Raw genomic sequence first — 23758 nt, 5'->3', positions numbered from 1 at the left:
CTGTGGGGTTGCAAAGAGTCGGACTTGATGGGTGAGTAAACAGCAACAATAGATGATCGTAGTGTTCTGGGTGAAGAGACGATAGAAAAGATCTTGTTTTCTGAAGTTTAGTAGAAACTTCTTGTGAGGAAGGCTTGTGTGTGTTAATTATCAGTTCTTTATTTTTTACTATTTAAACAGTAGTTTGATCTTGTCCTATACACTTTTGTGCTACACTAAGTGTGTAACAGTAAGAATTTTTTATAGCTCCCTTAGATTGTGGTTTTCTTTTTTTTTTAATCTTTTCCAGAAGTCAGGTATAAGGCAATTTATTTATTTGTTTACATATATTAAGTTTTTAATTCTAAACAAATATCAATCGTATGGAAAGTAAACAAAATACAATAATGAACCTCATGAGCCAGTCAGATAGTTTCAACACTTACCAGCTTTCTGCTGTTATTTCATTTGTTTCCACCCACACTCCACCCCACATTCCATGTATTATTGTTATCATTTTTTTGGTTATAATTTATATGAATTGAAATGTGCGTATCTTAGCTACATGATTTTGACAAACAAATGAAGTCTTGTAACCTCCCAACTCATAGAACATTGCTATCTGTCCAGGGATTTCTTTTGTGTTCCTTCTTTGTCATTCCCTGCCCTGGCAATTAATGTTCTGATTTTATTTTCCACTTTAGATTAGTTTTGCCAATTGGAGAACTTCATAAATGGAATTACAGAATGTTCATTTCTTTGTGTTTGGCTTCTTTTCCTCCTCATCTAAAGTATGTAAGATTTATCTGTGATATTTTCATTTATGAGTAATTTGTTCCCTTTTATTGCTAGTTCAGTTCAGTTGCTCAGTCGTGTCCGACTCTTTGCGACCCCATGGACTGCAGGATGCCAGGCTTCCCTGTCCTCCACTCTCTCCCGGAGTTTGCTCAAATTCATGTCCATTGAGTCGGTGATGATATCTAACCATCTCATCCTTTGCTGCTCCCTTCTCCTTTTTGCCTTCAATCTTTCCCAGCATCAGAGTCTTCCAGTGAATAGACTCTTCGCATCAGGTGGCCCAGCTTCAGCATCAGTTCTTCCAGTGAATATTTCAGGTTGATTTCCTTTAGGATTGACTGGTTTGAGAATGTAATTTTATAAAGGGTAGACTGTGGTTTTCTTAATCTAAGTGAGTGATTTGTAGATGTCTAAAGTCCCTTCTGAAATTCAGTGATTTTTCTCTGACGATTAAGTGATTGAAGGCTAGAAGCATGGTGGCTATATGTCTAGGTGATCCATATTGGCTCCTTAGTAACTGAAGGGATCCCAGGACTGTGAGACTTAGGTTCCAAATCCTAATTTTGTAAAGAGACCATGGGGAGGTGTCTCACCCATGCCTCAGAGTTGTGGGTACAAGTGGAGTTGTTGAGCTTCCCACTCTAATGGAGGCTGCTGTGAATGCGTTCCTATCCGTTTCTGGTTCTGAGGGAGCTAGGTGTCATTAGAGACTGTGCGTATATACTCCTGCATTGTCTGTAGCTAGGGTTTTGATTCTCTTATCTCATACCAGGAAAGTTTGGTCTTTCATGAATGAACTGGAGCATACATTCAGAATTACTAATATTAATATTTGCTCTTTTTCTTTGCTTTTACTATAGTATCATAATGCATCTTTCAAAGGTTATGCTGTGTATACAGAGGTGTAAGAAAGTGTGGAGTTACTACAACAGATTAAGTTTTGGGCCTTTGGAAAGCCTTCCAATGACAAGAAATCCTTGGTATATTATGGAAGGTCATAGAATATTTTATAGCCCCAGCCTTGCCCTTTGTCTCTGCATCAACTTTGCACATTCTGGTGATATTTAATTGCTTAGAGTTCTCAGCACAAAGGTATGTTTCTTCCTGCTTCTGTGTCTTTCCTTATGTTGGTCTCTCTGCCTTAAATCTCATCTTTCAGTTCAGTTCAGTTCAGTTCAGTCGGTCAGTCACGTCCGACTCTTTGTGACCCCATGAATTGCACGCCAGACCTCCCTGTCCATCACCAACTCCCAGAGTTCACCCAAACTCATGTCCATCGAGTCGGTGATGCCATCCAGCCATCTCATCCTCTGTTGTCCCCCTCTCCTCCTGCCCCCAATCCCTCCCAGCATCAGAGTCTTTTCCAATGAGTCAACTCTTCGCATGAGGTGGCCAAAGTATTGGAGTTGCAGCTTCAGCATCATTCTTTCCAAAGAACACCCAGGACTGATCTCCTTTAGAATGGACTGGTTGTATCTCCTTGCAGTCCAAGGGACTCTCAAGAGTCTTCTCCAGCATCACAGTTCAAAAGCATAAATTCTTCGGTGCTCAGCTTTCTTCACAGTCCAACTCTCACATCCATACATGACCACTGGAAAAACCATAGCCTTGACAAGACGGACCTTTGTTGGCAAAGTAATGTCTCTGCTTTTGAATATACTATCTAGGTTGGTCATAACTTTCCTTCCAAGGAGTAAGCGTCTTTTAATTTCATGGCTGCAGTCACCATCTGCAGTGATTTTGGAGCCCAGAAAAATAAAGTCTGACACTGTTTGCATTGTTTCCCCAGCTAATTCCCATGAAGTGATGGGACCAGATGCCATGATCTTTGTTTTCTGAATGTTGAGCTTTAAGCCAACTTTTTCACTCTCCTCTTTCACTTTCATCAAGAGGCTTTTGAGTTCCTCTTCACTTTCTGCCAAAGGGTGGTGTCATCTGCATATCTGAGGTTATTGATATTTCTCCCGGCAATCTTGATTCCAGCTTGTGCTTCTTCCAGCCCAGCGTTTCTCATGATGTAGTCTGCATATAAGTTAAATAAGCAGGGTGACAGTATACAGCCTTGACGTACTCCTTTTCCTATTTGGAACCAGTCTGTTGTTTCATGTCTAGTTCTAACTGTTGCTTCCTGACCTGCATACAGGTTTCTCAAAAGGCAGGTCAGGTGGTCTGGTATTCCCATCTCTTTCAGAATTTCTCGTCTTTACCTTGCCTTGAATGGCTGGTCATCCTCCAAGACTGTGCTCATTTTGCTCCTCTGGGGCATATTTATGGACTACATCCATGGGTTTTTTTGCTCTCAACTTCTGGTTGGGTTTGGCTGTTTAGGAGGCAGCAGTGGAAGTGTGTGTGGCAGGGGAGGTGAATGAGATTGGTTGTATCAAGTTTTTATTATGATAATACTGTTTAGCAGCCCTAGCTTTCAGTGGTTTATTGTTGGGTTGGCCATGGTCCGTTCAGGTTTTGCTGTAAGATGCTATGGGAAAACTCAAACAAACTGTGTGGTCAATCCAGTACATTAATTTCTTGCTGTGGGGCTGGGGCTTGGCTGTGGTTCAGCTGCTCTTGCCTGGGCTCAGCCTGTCTCCAAGCTTCAAGTTAGGTTTGTATCTACTCATTTTTTTCTTATTCTGGGACCTAGGCTAAAGGAGCAATGGCTCTGCGTTTCATGGACTTCTCAGGGCAGAGGACGTGAATGCCAAGTGACCAAGCCAGAACATATATGAATATTTAAAGCTTTTGCTTGAATCATATCTGCTAATGTTCTACCTGAAGCCAGTCAGATGAGTAAGCCCCATGTCTGTGGGATGAAAAAGTGTGCTCTTCCTCAAGGGGTAGGCTCTGTGGAATCCCAGGGCAAAGGGCAAAGGGTGTGAATGTATCATTCTGTTATGGGGAGGCAGTGAAGAGATGGAAACAATAACGCAGGGTACCGCATTGGATTAGAACCGTCCCTGACTCCCTTCTCCTGGTTGCTCCTGTTTGTGCTCTTCTGCTGAAGGCTACCACCCCTGTTTGGACCCTTCTCCTATAACCACAGTTCTCCACGTTCTGGTAAGCATTATTTCCCCTTGCTTCTTCAGGTCTAGGAATGGTAAAGACTCACTGCTCTGCTGGCTCCGGGATGCTTCAGCATCCCTTTGGCTTCTCTTAATACTGCTTACATGTTTGTAAATAATCACTGAAGTCTCAAATACCCCATTTAAATGTACATATTTCCTAAAGGGATTCTAATACAGTCAGTGTACACATCATCTCCTAGAACCCTTAACTCTTTTTCTTTCCCTGAACTTACTGTTTTATTTACTGACCATATTACTTTATTGGTAACAGATGCATGCCTTTTCCATGGAAGCTTTTCAGAGGCAGGAGTTTTTTGTTGTTGTTTTTTATTTTTTACCACAGTAGTAACACATTATCTGGCATATAATAAGCTCTTAATAATTATTGGGGAACACAGATAAGGGGGAAATTCTCCTTTCTCTTCCTGAAACAAAATTGTACACAGAACCTCAAATTATAAAACAACTAAACTCACTCTGGTTAAAGCAAGCTCCTAGAGGAGCAGGAGGTCAGAGCCTGACGCACTCAGCCTCTCCCTTATTCTCTGGCAGCCCTCTTTTGAGGAGCTCCTGCATCAGGCATCCTAGTGAACCAGGGTTGAAGACTACTGGTCTAAATGATGTCACAAGGGTCCTTCCAGTTCAGTGAGTCCTTTCTTGTATTATCGAAAATCTGGAGTCAATGCTTGAGAACCAAAACAAACAAAAAAAATTCCCTATTAATCTGCCATTTGTTATTAGAAAATTATGATATACTAATTAATAAAGGGCCCAAGGAATGCTTATGAATAGGAAGGAATCACTGTATTGACTTGGAGTGAAACTAATCATCGTTAATTCTGATGCCTATCTTTTATTCATTCTTATACCTGGTTAGGTTAGATGCTTTTAGAGTAATGGTTCTCCAAATGTGGTCTCCAGACCAGTTTAGCTTCACCAGGGGACTTGTTAGAAATGTGCGTTCTTGGTCCTGTTTAGGCCAGAAGCAGAAGTTTGGGCAGTGCAGCCTAGCAGTGTGTGTTCTGGTAGTCCTTCCCCATCCTTCTGAAGCACACTAAAGGTTGAGAACCACTGTTCTGAAAGACAGCTGTTGATGTTGTGTTTTTATAAGAGAATATTTGGAGCAGCTTCTTTAGTGGCTTCTTTTTCCTTTTAAAGATCTCTGCAGTGATTTAAGAGTTATCCTTAGTGATCCATGAATCTGATACTTCTTGTGATTAACAGGTCTGAGCAGCTTCCCTGAGATCCAGTGCCCATCAGAATGAATGCAATGTGAACTCTTTAGATGTTCTAGTAATAATTTCCTTCATCCTTGCTGTTTTGAAAAGGGTGAGAGGTAGCAGACAGAAAGTTATCCATCTTACTCTTTGTGGGCAGGAATAAGCTCTTCTGGAAATTGAGATGCTATTATAGTAGCTGGTAGAAAGAAGTTTGAACCAAGAGTCTGGCTGTATGGTTCTAGTCTTGACTTTGTCAGTAATTGAGTATGGCCTCGGGCAAATGGTGTAGCTTCTCGACAAGCCTTGGGGTTACCTTGTCTTTGTGGTTAGTTTTTTTTCTGGTAGCTTGGGTTGCTACTGTCAAGATGATTTTCTGTCCCATCAATGAGATATCAAGGAAGAAACAAGGGACGAGTATACATTCTCTACTCACCTAGTACAAGAAATAACAGCAAGAAATCCTGCAAAAATAGCCAGTTTCGAATTGAGTAGTATTTGTGGGTTTAACCTCCAGGTTCATCTATGCCGCTTAGAATGGTGCACGAGCGGCGGTTCTTTTTTATGTGAAAGGCTTTGGGGTCATTCGGGCGTACCGTGGCTTCACCGTTACTAACTCTGTCTTGATTTTTCTGGGCTTTAGTTGCCTAATTGATAAGTTGAAGTTAGTGTAATGTTTGGAAGAGATAACAAATTTACAGATTTTTTAGCATGGATTCTGGTAGGTGGACAGGACTTATAAGCGGTAACTTTGTTAGTTTTGACTATCAAAAGCTTCCCAGTTTCAGTGTGACATTTATGTGGAACTAGTCTGATGTCCCGGTTTTTGTCATAATATGGATCAAGAAGTAGCAAACGTTTTTTTTTTGTACTTTGACTTTATTTAAAAAAATATAATCAGACCCATATCACTGAGACATCATCTTCCCACTTGGCTTCTCTTAGAGCACGTTAAAAATTCTAGCCATGACAGAATCTCTTTCCTTTAGGGGACGATGAGCAGAGTGATTGGTTCTATGAAGGAGAATGCGTCCCAGGATTCACTGTCCCTAATCTGCTGCCCAAGTGGGCTCCTGACCACTGCTCCGAGGTAGAGAGAATGGATTCTGGACTGGATAAACTTTCCGATTCCACATTCCTTTTACCTTCTCGACCAGCTCAAAGAGGTGAGTTCTGAGGAAACCAAAACATACTTCATACTTTTATGTTCTCTCTGGGGGGAGTCCGCCCATGGCCAGCCTACTCATGCCTGTAAGCATGCATTGACTGTCTGAATTTTAGAACTAGGCCAGGGAGTTGTCCAGAAGGTTCAACGGTCAGTCTCAAAGCTTGAGGTTTTCTCCATTCTTACCTGAATCAATCCACGGAGACTCCCGGGATTTATATTAGCAGGGATCACGGAGACTCCTGGGATTTATATTAGCAGGGCATCCCTTCAGCTTGCAGTTGCCATCTGTGCCAGATCAAAGAAGCCCAGCAGTGTGTCACTGCTGCCTGTCCTGTGAAACCGATGGGCTCCTGAGTGCCCAGTGGAAGCCTGAAGTAGTGGATCTTGGAAGAGAACAGATTTCAGTAACAACATTCATAACAACAACAGGCGTAATGACATTTTTAAATGGGTGATTTTAAAATATTAAAAAAAATTTTTATTTTAGTAATTCTGTTATTGTGGGCTTTAACACAAATGTGTATTCTTTCCCTGTGCTTTTCCACTGACTATGATGTAACAAAGTGGAGTGAGTGGAGCCTAGGACGGGGGAAGGAAATGTGGGAATACTCTCTGGTGCGGTCTTCCTAGCTCTGTGACTGGTAGTAACTTCATTTCCTTGGGGCATCAGAGTGATGACTTAGGATATTGTGACATTGAACAATGTTGTTTCAGAGGTTTCTTTTAGCTCTGTAAATTTGTGATGAAAAGATCCCCAGAAACCAAAAATCATCCAGTTTCCAAGTGTATGTTGAGCATCTGTGGGTGCAGCATTGCACTAAGAGTTGTGAATTCCTGTCCTGCAGTGTTTCATTATGAATTTGGGTGATTGAAACGCCTTCTCAAAGCAGTCTGTTCTTGGTAAGGATGCCTGGCCGAGGCACGTCATTTGACACCTTAATAGTTTTCATAAACACGTCAATGACCATTTCTAAAAGTTCTTTATGCACCACTTAAAGTACATACAAATAAGCAAGACTAGAAAGAAGAAGCTTTACATGGCCTGTAATCCCACAGCCAGAGTTGCTGATAATATTTTCATGTGGATTCTCCCAGTAGTCTCCTCTGTGCATAGAACATATGCTGCAGTTAGAAAAATGGGGTTATATTATACATGCTATTTTTTTTTAACCTGTTTCGTGAATTAGAATGTCTTTAAAAATTTTTTTTAAATACTTTTGTTTGTTTATTTCTTGGCTGCGCTGGGTCTTCCTTGCTGTGCGGGCTTTTCTCTAGTTGCGGTGAGCAAGGGCTACTCTTCATTGTGGCGCACAGACTTCTCATTGCTGTGGCTTCTCTTGTCCTGTTGCAGAACATGGGCTTTAGGGCACGCCGGCCTCAGTTCTTGTGGCACGTGAGCTCAGTATTTGCAGATCGTGGGCTCTCGAGCTCAGGTTCAGTAGTTGTGACACATAGGCTCAGTTGCTGCACAGCCCATGGGATCTTCCTGGACCAGGGATTGAACCCGTGTCTCTTGCACCGGCAAGCGATTTCTTTTACCGCTGAGCCACCAGGGAAGCCCCTGAGTTAGAATGTTTTTGAGATGATAGCTAACATTTAATTTGTAATTAGAAATTATTGATAATACCTTATGTTTGTGTAGTGTTTTCAGTTTATAAAGTACCTTCCATATGCTGTTTCATGGAGTCTTGAAGTCCTGTAAAAGCGGACTGAGCAAACGATTGTTCCCTTTTTAAACAAGGATGCCTAGGTCACAGGTAAATGACATGCCTAAGATCATACCACTGGTGACAAAGACAAAGGAATAGTAAATCCTTGGCAAATAGCCTAATGATACTGGTTTAAGGATCAATCTAGTAAGATCCCAGGTGGAAGGCCTTTGTGTACTAAAAGCATATCACTGCTAATGAATCTTGTGCATTCAGTTACTGAGGTCTGTCTTCTTTTTTATTTAGGGTACCACGCTCGCTTTAATCGTCTGCCTGGAGCTGCAGCTCGATGCCTCAGAAAAGGGCGAAGAAGGCTTGTGGGGAAGGTGATAGCTCTCACTGTTTCCTAGGCTCCCTGGGAGGATAATTTATTCCCCAAGAGATTTGTATCCTATTGGTAATCAAAGGTGCTGAAGAACTCCCTGGGGTTAATTAAACCAGATGTATTTTGCACATTCACAAGAGTGAACATTATATAGGACATGAGTGGATACATACATGAAAGCTGAAGCTTGATTCATACAGAAGTTCTGACAAAGCAAACACTGTCATGACAGTGTTGGTGGTCTGTAAACCTAGAGGCCCGCTCTCTGTCCCTTCTACTCTTTTGATTATATTATTATTGTATAAGTTGAAATGCTCTTGGCTTCTTTATGACTCCTCTTGAATTCACGAATGCTTCTTTTGTTCTAACTTTGGTCTTTTATTCTAATTCATTAAAAAAAAAATGGGAAGCAAGACCTGTTATCAAATTCCAAAAGTCCCTCCTTGGCCATAGGAGAGGACTGTCTACCGTTTACTCAGTTCTGCCTTTGCCAGGGACTCTGCTAGGTACTCAGTTCATTTATTCCTCCCAAAACTCTTGTTAAAAAGGTGATATTTTCTTTAAAGGATGAGGAAAATGGGTTCAAAGGTGTTAACGAATGTCTGATGTTATCCAGATAGAAGTGGCAAAACACAGAGAATTGAACCCAGGTCTACTTCTCTTTTATCTTTTTAAAATTTAAATTTAATTAATTACTTACTTTTCACTCTGGCTTTGAGATTGAAAATAAGGCTGAGGCTCAATACCAGTCAGAGAAGATTGTGGTGGAGAAAGAATAAGGGTGGGAGAGGCATTTTTAGAGCATTAATATGTTTGTTCACTCAGTAAGTATCTAGACTGCCTGAGTGTGGCAGGCCCTGTGCCCGGCCAGGTATGCAGTGATCAGAGCCACAGTCTTCCTGCCTTAAGGGAGCTGCAAAAGAAGTGAGTCTGTTTATTTTGAGATGAAGTCATATTTTTATCTGTCTTTAAATTCTATTTCATATCTCTAATTAGAAAAATATTTGATTATTGGAAGAATACCTTTTCTTCTGGATTACTCATTTTATAGGCAACACAGTGCTGCATTTTCTATTGTGGGAGCTTATTCTAACAGGACAGCTAGCAGGTAGGAATACATGGAGTGGAGGGAGGCCCCAGGATGTTGGGAGTGGGGAAGAGAGCAATGGTTTGACTTTTCTTCTTTATTGGTTAGGCTTGACACATGGTGTTCTCCCTAACACCTACCTTATTTTGTTTCAGCTCCTATAGAATAAGAGCCTTCCACCCCATGGAAGTAAATAATTTCATCCTGGAGAACCCCCTTTAGCTTGCCTGGAAGGAAAACTGGGCCTGTTGGATGTGTCTGTAATGATTTCAAATGAATAGGATAATATTTACTTGGTTAATTCATCTTCATCACCTTAAAGGGATATTTGTCATTTCTAGCAGAGGTCACTGTTCTGCCCCCCTTCTTCTCCCTCCCCTATCTCTCTCCTCTTTTTCTAAATTGTAATCATAAATAATGAGTTTCATTCACAGCTCCCTGCCAGCGAGCTGCTAATTACGCAAAGTACTGCTTGTAATTTACACAGTAATAAACTGTAAATTTAAACATTACGGCACTTTAAGTTAATAATTTTTCTGCTGTAACAAATAGCTCATTTTTCACCTATCTTTTCTCGTGGCCCCATTGCCATGGTTGTGTCTGTGACCAAGAGGCGTAGGTGTAAGGAGTGAAAAATAGGAAGAATACAGTATGGGAACCCTTTTCATTTAGCTCCACTCCCACCCAAAATCTGACCTCCAAGTTAATTTTTCTACAGTCAGTTCTGCTAAAATGTGTACCCTCATGTTTAGGCTAATCCACACACAGATGAGTACAGATAATAGTGTTTGCCCAGAAACAAATGTGTTTGAGTAACAGGCTTGACATTTTTGACATTCATGCCCATGACTTATGCTCTTTCATCTTAACACGTCCTCACACGCGTGTAACTCTTGCTCATGTACTGTCAATACGCTTGCCCAAGTTCTGTGATAGATACTCACTGTAAGTGTACTCAAGTTAAATGAAGGGTGAGTGCCTTCTGCCATTTTCCAGTTTTTTTGAGATTAGTTTCTGAATTGCTTGTGGTGGTATGGGTATGATTTTGTATTACAATCTTGAGAACCACTAATTTAAGAACCAGTTTATACAACTTGTATTTTTACTTTAGGAGATGATGTTTAACAGACAAAATACAGGATGACAATTTTTGTAAGTTACAAAAATCTTTTGACCTGTATACAGTCAGTAGATACTTAGGTGTTCCTAGTGAGGACTTCACAAATGTCGCATTATGAAGGCTGTTGAGGCTATAAGTGAATGACTCTAGGGATTTGGTGTGCTGGCCTGTTAAAAATTGGCTGCTGTTGGATTTTTTTAAAAACTGTTTCTATTTTGACATTTTTTAGTAAGTCCAGGAGGTATATTAAAATACTATACATAGTTTAAAAAAAAGACTTTTTCTGAGCACTAAAGAAAACTAAGTCTAGAATACCATGCAATACTTTTACAATACAGTTCCACAAAAAGCTGTCTAGTTGCTATTGGATTTTAAGATTGACATCTGACATGTGCTTTGGGGTTGCTGGTATAATCATGGGAAAGGGTGAGTTTGGTGACAGATCATACTTAATGATTGTTTTACCTTCTTTGCCTTTTCAGGAGTCCAGCATAAGTAATCTGGGTACTGAGAGGATAGGCCACCTTATTAGTGACCCTCGGCAGAAAGAGTAAGTGCTTCTGTATTTACCGGTCCTCTCCTAGCCTGTTCCTTGGAGGAGAGCGCAGAAGAACATTTTATGAAGAAACCTGGAAATTCTGTTGTAGAGCTGAATGAGGTCATCTTAAAGATTGGTACTTTATAACATGGCTAACATGCTGAGTTCATGAGAGTGATTAGTTTTTCCTTTCTAGACTAGTTTTTATTTCTTTGCATTTTATGTCTCTAGGTGCTACATTGTAAAAGTAGCCTCTAATGAGAATGTTGTATTTTAAATCACTTTTTCCATCTCTTAAAATTTTTTTGTTCAAAATGTGTGATTGCTTCTGTATTCTCTTCTGTATGCACTTCCCATGTTTAGGCGTCTAGACAAAGAAATATCTTTTTGTTCTAACTACTGTGATACGTGCTACTGGAGAGCCTGTGTGTAGCGTTCTGCCTTTTCTTGTGACAGCCTTACCCCCTAACACAGTTGGCTCTTTGGTGTCTCTAGTTTGTGTCATGGTCAGTGTCCAATTGTGATCCTGTATCGTTCCAGCCTGGTTGTTTGTTATAAAATTGACAAGCTGTGGTCTGTGCCCTTGTTGAACTGGGATCCTGTTCTCACCGCACAGCTGAGAGTGCATTGGTTTCACACCATCGCCTTGAGTTGTTTTAGTGTCCAGTCTTCTGTATCCTGACTTTTTACTTTGAAGAGTCATTTTCTGCAAAAAAAAAAAAAGTTCATACACATTTAATGTCTCCTTTTCTCCTCTGATTCCTTTTTTCCCCCTCATTTCTTTTTTCTTCACTTCATTAATCCAATATCTTTTTTATCTTCTCGTCTCTAATAATGTTCGTACCACTTCTCTGACTTCCCTGGTGGCATCTGCCTACAGTGCGGGAGACCCGGGTTCGATCCCTGGGTCGGGAAGATCCCCTGGAGAAGGAAATGGCAACCCGCTCCAGTATTCTTGCCTGGAAAATCCCATGGACAGAGGAGCCTGGTTGGCTACTGTCCATGGGGTCGCAGAGTCGGACACGACTGAGCAACTTCACTCACCACTTCTTTTATTGTTTTCTTTCCTCTTATTCTCTCCCTCTCTGTAGTTTCTGGTTACCATCAGCTGGGAAAAGAGAACGAAATCAGGTAAGATTATTTTTCTTTGTCATCATTTGATTTCCTTTTCTTTAGAAAGAATAAAGCCTTGGCTTCTGGTTTTCCTCACATTTCTGCTTGTGCACATGAGGTAAGGCTCGTGTTCCGTATGTTATTCTGATTTTCTTGGAGAACTGTTTTCCACAAGTATCTTAGTATCCACTAGTAGGAACAAGAGTCCCTTCACCTTTTTAGGTTCAGCTGTGGTCTTCCGTTTATTACGTGTGACGTATTTCATAGGAATCCAGTTTTTATTCTGGTTTTGAACTTTGCAGTAAAAAATCAGAATGAACTTCATTTGCCTATTTTTTAGTTCAGTATTAGCATCCCATGCTGAGAAATGCAATGTTGAATCCTAAACACTTGAAGCAGAGGAAGGTAGAGCTGCTTTGGCTGAAATGGGGTTGAGGCCTTAGAGCCTCTTACTCTTTTCTCTGGCTACTCCTGAGGGGCCCTCGGCGTATCTAGGCCTTTATAAGGGTCCTGATTTTAAAATTGCTGACAGTGGCTCTCAGTGTGTTCCTTTAATGTCCTAGCCTTTTGTGTTTTGTTGCGAGAGAGTTTGTTTCATCTTGATGATTAGTTGTAAAATAGACGAATACTGATAGGTTTTTTGGTTTTTCTGCTTATTATCTTGTTAATAAGTTGGTAATACTTTTTAGACTTGGCATTTTCGCCTTGAAGTTACTATTTCAAAATGAACTAGAACAGTGTTAGACCTAACTGGTATGAATTTATATAATTTTAGATGGCATGTGGATCCACAGTTTTTACTTTAGTTACAATAATTTATATTAGAAAAATGTAATCATTTTATCAAACTTGTTATTTCACAGAAATATAGTGATGACAATGCTGAGTAAAGCTTAATATGCAGGAAAATATGAAATAAGTAGTAGAGCAGGTGATCGGTAGATAGTCATTAAGGTGGAATGTGAGAGACTACAGTTTGGAAACTGCTACGCTAGAGTATTAATTGTGTTTGCATCAGAATCTAAAGGCAGAGAGACCTATGATGATCATCTCATCCAGATCTGTTAATTACAGATGAGATGGATTATGTACAAACGAGGTTTAAACCGTTTGCCCAAAGTCATACAGCACTGGAACTGGAACCTCTGACAGACAGTTGCTTAATTTGTGTACTTTTTAAGTTCTTTTGAGATGATTAACACCATTCACTGTTCTTCTGGTATTCATATATATTTATTTCTGAAATGTGGGGGCGGGGGGAGTATTTACTGTAGAAAAAAATCCAAAGAAGGCTAGCCGACATAAAGTGATGTACTTTTATGTAGTTCCCAGTTGATCCTTACAACCCCCTTTTGAGGTGAATAGGTGTTTTACAGATGAGAAACTGAAATTACTTTAAACCAAAAGTAATATTTTATGTAGCCCTCACAGTAATCCCATGAAATAGGTAAGACAGATAGTGATACATCTGTTTTACAGATGAGGATGGTAAAGCCCAAAGAGATTTTGTAGTTTTTAGTATATGACAACTCAGTGGTAGGCTGGAACTAAACGCTGGATATTCTAATTCTTAATCTAGTTCTGTTTCCACTACACTGCTGCTGGTTTGTGCTAACCAGTTATTCACTGGAAACATCTGCCAGGATAAGGACAAGGTAATTTCATGCTAGTATTCTTGGGAACAAGGGCTGCAAATCAGTAGGCATAAGTTCCCTTTATGTCAGTTAGAAAGTACTGTATTCTGCCGCTTAAGTAATTATTATGTATCAGAAGTTTTTGAAAAATTGCTGCTTACCAAGGACTAGCCTGTTTTTGAGGCTGGCTAGATTAGTTACGCTACATTTGTGGGTACACTGTTGACTGTGCACAGATTGATTGAACGGTGTCTGTGGTGTGACAGGAGAGTTGAATAATCAAAGGGGAAAAGTAAGCAAGTAGCAGGTAGCCCTTTAGGATCAGGTCTGTTTCATGTAAGCCTTACTGAAATAATCTCATTTATTCTGCAGTTTAATCCTCTCTCTCCCCTTTACTCCCTGGATGTTCTTGCTGACGCTTCTCACCGAAGGTGTTCACCAGCGCACTGCTCTGCCAGGTAATTGTGTCCTAGTGACTGTCTTTTCTAGATGATACTATTGTCCTTTTATAAGCCTTTTCAGATTAAAGTATGTTAGTGTATACTGTCCACTTTGATCTCTCAACAACTTTTTGAGGTCAGGAGTTGTTCTAGAGAGGCAGAAACTGAGGCAGAGTGTTGAAGTTATCTTTCCTGTGGTCCCATGGCTTACTGTATGATTTAAAACCTCAGCTTTGACCTAAGTTCTGACTCATCTTCTGTGATCTGACTCCTGCCTTCTTGTCCAGCCTCCTTTCATAGACTGCTTCCTCCTCACTGAGAGAGAGATCCAGCTGTGCCTGGGAGCTCTGTTTTATTCTTCAGATTCACAACTCTTTCCTGCCGCTGAACCTTCGACACGTGTTCCCTCTGCTGGACTGCCGTCTTAGAGCTTTTCCTGTGGTTGGCTCTTTCTCACCCCAGCTGGGGCCGCCTCCTCTGGGAGGACCCCCTCCGGCTATCCTGTGTAAAAGTGCCTGCCTGCACCTCTCACCGCTCGTTCTCTCTTTGCTTTAGAGCTTTAATTACAGTCTCTAATGACTTTATTGTTGTTTTGTTTTTCTTCTTACTTTTCCCCTTGTCTCTCACTAGACTATAAGCTTCAGAGCGCTGGGACCTTGTCTTGTTCCCTGATACGTCCGGCCCCCACGCCTAACACAGTGTCTGGCGCTTACAGGGCATTCAGTATGAATTTGTCAGGATAAATCCTGCACTTGGATAGCAGAATGAGATCAGTGCCTCTGAATATACATTCTCTCAAGTTGGGTGAATGCAGAGTAAATATGGTTTCTATGATGGCATGCCCTAGTGGGTTATTGTGCATAAGGAGCAGCTAATAGGCTGAACCATAGAACTTTTATTATTTCTCGTGGCACAAAGAATTTCTTCCCAAGGTTCCAATGATTTTTTTTTCTTTATTCTTCCTAACACATTGTTAAGTGGATATATTCATAGATTTGGGGGGCAGGCTGCACAAAGAAATGATTTTTTTCATGGATATAGTTAGGATATTTGCTATGGCCTATAATAATGAACTCTGCACTATAACCGCCTGCCTGACCTCTTACTGGAAAAGTAGTATTTCAGTAGGAAAAATCTTTTGAAAAAAGAGACTATCACGCATGGTGTTAAGTAAGAGCTTGGAAAATTAGGGGATATTAGTAAACTACTGTAAGGCCTTTTCTTAGTCGCATGCTATTTAGCCATCATTCATTCATTCATTTGCTGAGTCCTTACTATGTGCCTTCCTGGGAAGCCTTCCTTGGAAGCCTTCCTTGGTGGGTTAGATGGTAAAGAATCTGCCTGTAATGCAGGAGATCCGGGTTCAATCCCTGGGTGGGACAGATTCCCTGGAGAAGGGAATGGCAACCCACTCCAGTATCCTTGCCTGGAAAATCCCATAGACAAAGGAGCCTGGTGGGCTACAGTCCCTGGGGTCGCAAAGAGTCAGTCACAACTGAGTACACTTTCACTTCCTTACACTTTATTATGTGCCAGGTACTTTGTTTAAATATTTAATACTATCCTAAAGGAGCTTATATCCTCATGGGAGGGTCAGGTGTAGAAATGGACAACTACAGTTAGGAATGACAGGTATTGTGTGCACCAGAGTGATAGCAACTCAGAAGAGCAGCTCCTCACTCAGGCTCAGGGAGCTTTTCTTAGAGGTGGTAGTGCTCAGGCTGTCTTGGAAGATGAAATTTCAGTCCATAGGAAAGCAGCCCTCCAGCTACTTGTTTTAATACCAAATAAAATAATGTCCACGTGTGCTCTTCAGGAAGACTCTGTGAGTAAAACCATGTCATGTCAGATACTGAAAGTGGACTATTTGTCCTCCTCCCCCGACTTCTGCTGCCTTGAGCTGTGCTGAGATTGGTGTATCCATGCCTTTGTCAGGCCTCCTATTGCCTCTAAGGCCTCATCCTGGTTGGAGTGGGTGTGAGCTTCGTGTTTCTTTGTGCATCTCATTATCCACATCATTATCTTTGTTCTCTTACCGGCCGTGCTTGTGGTTCTCTTCCAAGCCGTGCAGACTTGGAAACATAAGGAAGCCGAGGCTGTGTTTCTGGTGCACTCAGCTCTGTGGAAATAGTGCTTATTGCTTCAGACTATTGCTGAAAGCAGGATGAGAGAGTGTGGACACTTACAGCTCATGCTTGTCCTGCCTGGCATCATTCCTGGGTCAGTGGATACAAAGTGGGGTTGCAAACATGAAGGTTCTTTGGGGCACGGGAAGAACATTTTTAAACTTACATTTATTTATTATCTTATGCTTTAAAATTTTTTTTAAGTTATACATATATTAGTCTAGCAGCACATATTTTTATGTGTATGTATTACATATATAAGGAGTGTTCAGATTTTTTTTACTGAGGGCGCACGAGCAATAAAGTTTGGGAACCCCCGATCTGTGGGAAATGGTCAGCACAAGTGACCTCCACAGGTTTTAGGAAATGTGGGTGATGAGTCACTTCCCACGGGGCTCCCTGTTTTCCTTAACAGCAAGGTCCCTGCCTGGCAAGGGGTCAGCAGAGAAGGAGCAGCCTAGCTCCAGTGTGGCTGACGGGTGCTATCAGATTCAGAAATGGATGGTGGGCTTTGCAAAGAGTGGACCATTTAACAAAACCTGGCACCTAGGGAAGGATGTTAAAGAGCAGTGGTGGCAGGAAAGAGGCAGGTGAGTGACCACATTAAAAATTGTTTCGAATGGAAATTTTGTCTTTTTCTTGTTTCATCTTATTTGCTGTAAAGATTCCTTTCAAAGCATCTGGGCAGCATTGGGAATTTCACACCCATCATTAGAACGATTTGTGCGTGTGTGTGTGGTGACTATGTTATCATTAGCGGTATAATTTTATTTTGCGAAGAGAGAAGTGTTTCCTGTTTTATCACAGCTTTCCCCGAGGAGGCCTGGTGTATTAATTTGCTGTATTGCCTCCTGGCTGTTCCCAGGCTGTTTTTCCTCTTCATCATGGAATTTTTAATGGCCCTACTGCCTCTTGGGAAGCATGTGAGGAAGAGTTCCTCGGGGAGTGCTTCCCTTTTTTCACATGCCTATAATTACTCTCCTGTAAGAGCACAAAGAGTTTGATGATCATGCCTGAACTGTGCAGGTTTCCTCCTGTCAGGTTACTGAGCTGAGGCTGCTTCCTGCCTGGATGGGACCAGTTCAACTCCCCCCAAATACTCAGCTGCAAGAGAGGGAGGGTTCCTCAAGCACCTCCTCACCTTCTCCAAGTGAGGCCTGGGGGCTGCTGGGGGACAGTGAGTGACCTCAAGGTACTCTCTTGTTAGCTTTCCATTGCCATAAACAAGACATAATGGGGAGGTGATTTTAAGAGAAATGTGATCAATGTGTCATTTTAATACCACCCAGATGGCGGGTGCAGTGAGAGCGAACCTGTGTGGTCTTTGTACCACTGATTCATTTGTGGGCTAAGAGGTTTTCAGAAATACTGCCCTAGAAATACTGAAGTTTTCTGGTGTTCAGCCCTGGCTGTACTTTTGAATTACCTGAGAAGCTTAAAAAAAAAAGTCTATCTAGGCTGGTCCCCACTTGGCACGATCCTGATCCAATTGGCCTGGGATGAGGCCCGGGCACTGGCAGTGCTTTGGAGCTCCCAGGTGTCTCTAACATGCAGCCAGGCTTGGGAACTGTTGCCCGAGATGCATATGGTTTTACGACCGATGCTTTGTAATTTACTTAACAGGAAAGCCCATTTCACAATTGTCCTGTGCTTGGGTGTTGTGAGCACAGTTCTGTACGGAAGGGACAATGCTGGGTTCTCTTAGCATTGGAGAACTGCTGCAGGTGAGGAGGAGAGCAGTAGGGTCCAGCACTTACTGGTGGGCAAATGGGCAGAGTTGATGGGTGAGTGTGTGGGTAGCTGGATCGTGGGCAGGGTGTATATAGATAAAATTCGTAAGCCAGCTGTTTGGGTTTGGTTGCTTTGGTTGCTGGTATTGGGCTGTTGCTATTAAAGTAGTAAGACCGGGGGCCGGTGCTAAGAATTGCTGCTGCTCAAACAGCAGATGGTGTGATTGGTGTTCTGGTAGAAGCGCTGGTTTTGCTGTCAAGGACACAGTCCCAGAATGGTAATAAGGAACTAGTGCTGTAGGCAGCTTTTTCCAAAATGAGAGATTTATTGATTGAAAGGTAGTTTTTTTTTAAAACCATTATTGTCTTAGAGAACCATAACTGGAACTTATAAATTGCTACATCTCTTTGTATGATGCACAAGTCGCCGGTTGTAGTTTTTGAATATCTTGAGGCAGTTTTGAGTTTCTTTGACTTTCCTGATCTTTCCTCTATTTTGGGTGATCACTTTGTAGTGTATCACCATTTCTTTTATTCTTTCTTTTAAGTTTTTAATCTCATATTAGTTTGAGGCAGACTCAGATAGGAGTCTTGGCTTTTACCTGGGCAAAAGAATTAACCTCCCCATACTTCAATTTCCTCACCTTGAAAATGAAAATATCAATATTTTGGGGGCTGGTCGGGATCAAAATGAAATAATATACTTGAATATTTAGCATACTGGTAGCTAATACTTATTTTTGTTATATAGTTAACTACACTACCCTGTTCTAAGGATAACTGCAGTTTTACAAACCTTGAGTTGGTTTCCAGAGTCATTTGCTAATGAATATTTAGTATAGATTCTTGAGGTGTTTAAAATGACCCCAAGTGGACTATAAGAGAAGGCATTTGGACAGTGCTTGGGTGAAAGAGAGAGAGACCTTCCTGTTAGTTGAAATATGATAGTCTGCACTCATTGTAATTCATTTTATCTGTTCAAAAACGCTATGATCTGCATATCAGAGTTGTGTGCCCAGCTGGCTGTGCCACTTGACAAGGAGTTTCAAAGAGCAAAAAGAAGACTCAATTCATGCTATTAATTTTGACCTTTGGAGCCATAGTAAACAGCCTCAGGTTTTACCTCGGGGCTTAGGGGAAAGAACCTTTTATTAGTCCTCTCTCTGCTGGGGATGCTGTGGTGCACAGTAGCTCTCGCTCACCTCTTCAGCGCTTGGTTTCAGTCCTGTGTTAGGAAGTGTTTGTGCTGTGACGTTGTCCACACGGCTGCCCGCTCCTACCGGGACTTCGAATTCTGTAGTGAACACTTCTGGAATCTTTTGTCCTCTGTTGAACTGTCTTGTTTATAGCAGCTCTCAGCCAGCTGGCATCTTACTGCCAGGTATGGAATGATGAAAGCATTTTCTCTCTCTCTTGTTTTGCTACTGTAATATACCCATCCTTCCAATGGATATGGAACTGTTCTACTCCTGTGGGTGGCATGAGATGCCAGCCTTCGCCCAGCAAAGGGAAGTAAGTAGATTACAGAGAATGTTCAGGTGCTGGCGAGCAGTTTGTCACAAACTGCTGAGGGTTTGGTTTGAGTGAAAACATGAGTGGGATTGCCAGGATCTCTTCCTAAAACCTCCTTTGTGTCCTCTGATCGGGAGGTGGTTTTCTCTCCTCACTGCGACACTCCTGTTTCTAGTGTCATAGGCCTGGGTCCTGTCAAATGTGCAAGTCTGTGAAGATATATTTCCCCGACTGGGTGTCTAATAAATGTCACGTAACCCTGAAGGTAAAATCACATGTGAGGAGGGGTCTGTACTCCTGAGGTTTCCTCCTCTTCTCCCTCATTCTCCCCTCTCACTTTCCTTGCTCCTTGATTACAGCTCAGTGTCTCGTATCGCCTTATGCGTCGGCCTCCCTCCCTCTGCTGTGAGCTCCTGGTGGACGGGCCCTTGGCTCAGTCATTTTGTGTGTAACCTCTGTACCCAGCACAGTGTAGGCCTTCATAAATTTTTGTTAAAAATAATTGAGGTGAATAGATTAGTAATTGAGGAGAATAATTGGAATATATGATGTATATGACCTTTGGTCATTAGAAATATCAATAGTTTTTTCCTGATGTTACTTATTTGTGTGTTTTTAAAGGAGAAGTACAGCAAATAAATATCTTTTTAAAATAAATTTTATTTTTATTTCATACCAAAACATGAACTTTTCAGTGAGTTTTTAAAATGAGTGCTTTTTGAAGGTGAACCATTCCTTAAAAATTAGCTTGCTGTTGACAGAAGACTGTTCTCTTTCCTTAGGAATGACTTTAAACCTCTTTGTTCTAAATCTAAAGCAGTCACTTCAGTTATTTATTTATTTTTTGCCAACATTGGTTCTATTAAACATGCATGTATTTCTCAAAGTAAGTTTTTCTTCCCCTAAAAGTACATTCCTGCCCCAAGGACATAGTGACCTGCCCAGTTTCCTAAGTAACACTGCAGTTTTAACAACTCACCTGATCTTTTCAGTTACCTGCAGTAAAAAATAAAATAGACGTGTTGTGTTTACGTGTGAATATACAGAATACTCTTTCAATTAATTTTTAATCTTCAGCATTCACCTTCACAGTTACAATGTGAATTTAGTGATTTTTTTTCCTGAAGTAAGAATTTTTAAAGAGTGCATTTAATGTTTTTAATGTTCGTTCCACCCACACCACCCCCAGAGCTTTTCAGCAAATGCTGCTGAATGTGATGCTTTTAGGAGAAGTTCTGACCCAGCACTCATGCTGTGAAAGAAGCAGTGCCCGGAACACTGAGGCCCAGATCAGACGAATAGAGCGAACGTGGCCTGTCTTTCCTCTGGGTTAATTGCTTGCATACTGGGGAATAATAAATATATTTTTCATCTACATTTATATTCATTTAATCACTCTCTTATTCTTTAAGTTAAATATTTAGATCTATTTTATGGACTAGCTTGGCCTTGGGAGGTTTTTTTTTTTTTTTTTAGCTCAGTAATTTTCACAGTAGGTAGAAGCTTATCAGAATTACCTGAGGTAGAATTTCAAAATAAACATATTACAGATTCTTCTTCCATCCCTGCGTGGTGGGAGATGTGTATTTTGTAAAAGCTTCTTACATAACCATATATCACTTCAGTTGAGAAGGGAGTTTTAACTTGGTGGTGGCTTTAGCTTAACTAGTACTTAGCCTTTTTTTGCCTCTGCATAATTGAAAGATTCCCTCCCTCCTTGCACAGGACATGGTTCACCATACAAAAGCAACTTGCACTGCTCTTTAAAAGGAAAAAAAGAGTTAAAATTAAAAAAAGAAATGTAGTTAAATTTTCTGCCACTCAGTGGATAAGGATCGGGGTCTGCGTGCCAGGAGAAGGGGAAGCCCCTGCTGCTCCCTGGCCCTCTGTGATGCCTCCTCACCTGAGTGTTGGCCCTCTTCAGTCCCTGTTTTGGGAGACAGCGACGTTGTCAGAGTGAAAACAACACAATTTTTGTTGTTGTTACTCAGCCCTAAGTTGTGAAGTTATTCTGCCTCTTATGAAATGACTCTCCCACCTGGAAATGGCCTTAAGAGAAATGTTTTAAGAGGGAAGGAGCACTAACCTGAATTTTAGGAGTGAGCGTGACGTCTCTTTAGGGCTGCCTCAGTTCCTTTCTATACAGGTTCTGTAACTGGGAAAGCTGTGCTTCTGGAAGTGGGCCCAGGCTATAAAGTCCATTAGGGAAGAGACTGTTTCATTCACCACCATATCATCTCCCCCACCAGGTAGAAATTCAGTGAACAGTGAAAGGAGCAAAACTCCCCTCCTGAGTAGAAAGGAAACAGTCCACACAGAACTACATACTTTTATGACAAAATAAGTTGTGTTGTCTGGTTTCAGAAAGCCTCCAGTTCTTTCCTAAGAGGAATTTATGAATTTTGAAGGTATAACAATTAGGAGTGGGAATGAGATGGTAGAAGTAGACCGTTTACTGCAGAGAAGTGACAGGGTGAAGGCTTTAGCAGTCGGAAGTCATTTAACTAACGTAGGGACAGTTAACCCCGAAGCCCTCAACATCGCTGAGCAGAGACCAGTGGGGGATCCAGGAAGCAAGGCCCAGGGGGCAGGTGTTGCAAGGACCACCTTGAGCACACAGCGGCCTCCTCAGGATGTTGCACTATATACTGCAGGGGATAACTATGTGTAGAACAGTAGGCTGCTGCTGCTGCTAAGTCACTTCAGTCGTGTCCGACTCTATGCGACCCCATAGACAGCAGCCCGCCAGGCTCTCCCATCCCTGGGATTCTCTAGGCAAGAACACTGGAGTGGGTTGCCATTTCCTTCTCCAATGCATGAAAGTGAAAAGTGAGAGTGAAGTCGCTCAGTCGTGTCCGACTCTTAGCCACCCCATGGACTGCAGCCTACCAGGCTCTCCATCCATAGGATTCTCCAGGCAAGAGTACTGGAGTAGGGTGCCATTGCCTTCTCCGGAACAGTAGGCAAGTAATACTTATTTTCATTTTTACTAAAATAAGCATTTAAAAAACCATTGCATTTCCATTTAAAATGGTTTAAAATGTAAAGAATTTTATTCCAAAATGTGTCATTCCTTGAAAATATGGGATAAATGTTACTGACTAGGCCCATAGAGAGTGATAATACGTGCCCTCAGCCATCTTCTTGACATGTATCAAGCACACAGAGCTGTGAAACGATGGACGGTGTGTAAATAAAAGGCAGTATTTGCTTTGTTTAGCTCAAGTTGATACTTTGAGAATTACTACCTTAAAGCCCTTTTGAGTGTTTTTCTTATCATTGTTATTTTGTATCTGTCAAAACTTAGCATTTCATAAACATTGACCTTGAAGAAGCAATAGTTTTTAATTTAAAAAAGTTTAATTAAAAAAGTTTTTATTGAAGGATAATATACGTACAGAGAAGTGTACGAAGAAATACACACCTGATGAATTTTCATGAAGCCACATCCTAGTAACCCAGCATCTAGATCCAGAAATGGAACATTCCCAGAAAGAATCCCGCAAGTTGCCTGAGCCTTTTCTAGTGGCTGTCCCTCTTCCACTAGCCACAGCTCAAGGGTAGCCACTGTCTTGATGTCTAATAACATTGTTTAGTTTGAAGAAATGGGGTTAATGTTTAATCTGAAACATTTTAGTGAGTCCTTCAGTGAGCTTAAGGTAAAGAAGAAAGGAGCATGGCTGTAAACTGTTTCCCTTTGCTTGACTTTTCCCTTTCTCTGGCTCTTTAGGAGAAGCACAATTGAGCTGGGCTTCGCCGGTGGCTCGGCTAGTAAAGAATCTGCCTGCAATGTGGGAGACTTGGGTTCGATCCCTGGGTTGGGAACATCCCCTGGAGAAGGGAACGGCTACCCTCTCCAGTATTCTGGCCTGGAGAAGTCCACGGGCTATCCGTGGGGTTGCAAAGAGTCAGATAAGACTGAGCGATTTTCGCTTTCACTTTTGATTGAACTAGAACAAAGGGCTTGGATAGTATTTACTCAAGCACCTTGCTTGTGGGAAAAATAGAAGCTCTGTTCTGTACACTTCTCTGTTTTGAGGAGAAACAAAATTTGTAGTGTCACTTTCTTTTCTGCCTGTGTCTTTGACTTCAAAGGCAATTGATATGTCTACATTTAGACCTGTCTACCTCTGACATTCTGTCTTATGTGTTTCTTATTATTAAATCGGCATGCTGATTTAGACTTATTCCCAGAACTCC

General features: G+C 41.4%; 1 protein-coding gene across 19 annotated transcripts in view; it reads left to right on the top strand.

Annotated features, from left to right (window-relative positions):
* Positions 1–23758, top strand: part of GPATCH2L (G-patch domain containing 2 like) — a 61328-nt gene that overhangs the window by 18669 nt on the left and 18901 nt on the right. For 5 of the 19 annotated variants that reach the window (XM_086319519.1, XM_086319514.1, XM_086319509.1 and 2 more), the window contains 5 exons: positions 6046–6222; positions 8180–8259; positions 10948–11015; positions 12095–12134; positions 14123–14208. In XM_086319519.1, the coding sequence (XP_086175645.1) occupies positions 6046–6222; positions 8180–8259; positions 10948–11015; positions 12095–12134; positions 14123–14208 (451 nt within the window). Of the gene's footprint in view, positions 1–6045; positions 6223–8179; positions 8260–10947; positions 11016–12094; positions 12135–12179; positions 12235–13695; positions 13772–14122; positions 14209–23758 lie in introns of all 19 variants that reach the window. The other 14 variants (XM_086319516.1, XM_086319513.1, XM_086319507.1 and 11 more) reach the window with 5 other exon arrangements.

This window comes from Bos grunniens, chromosome 10, assembly GCF_055505025.1.
Source record: "Bos grunniens cultivar Pamir isolate PY7600 chromosome 10, Bosgru_T2T1.0, whole genome shotgun sequence".
Lineage (NCBI taxonomy): Eukaryota > Metazoa > Chordata > Mammalia > Artiodactyla > Bovidae > Bos > Bos grunniens.
Note: the sequence above shows the minus strand (reverse complement) of the source record. Positions and strands in the feature narration are given on the sequence as shown.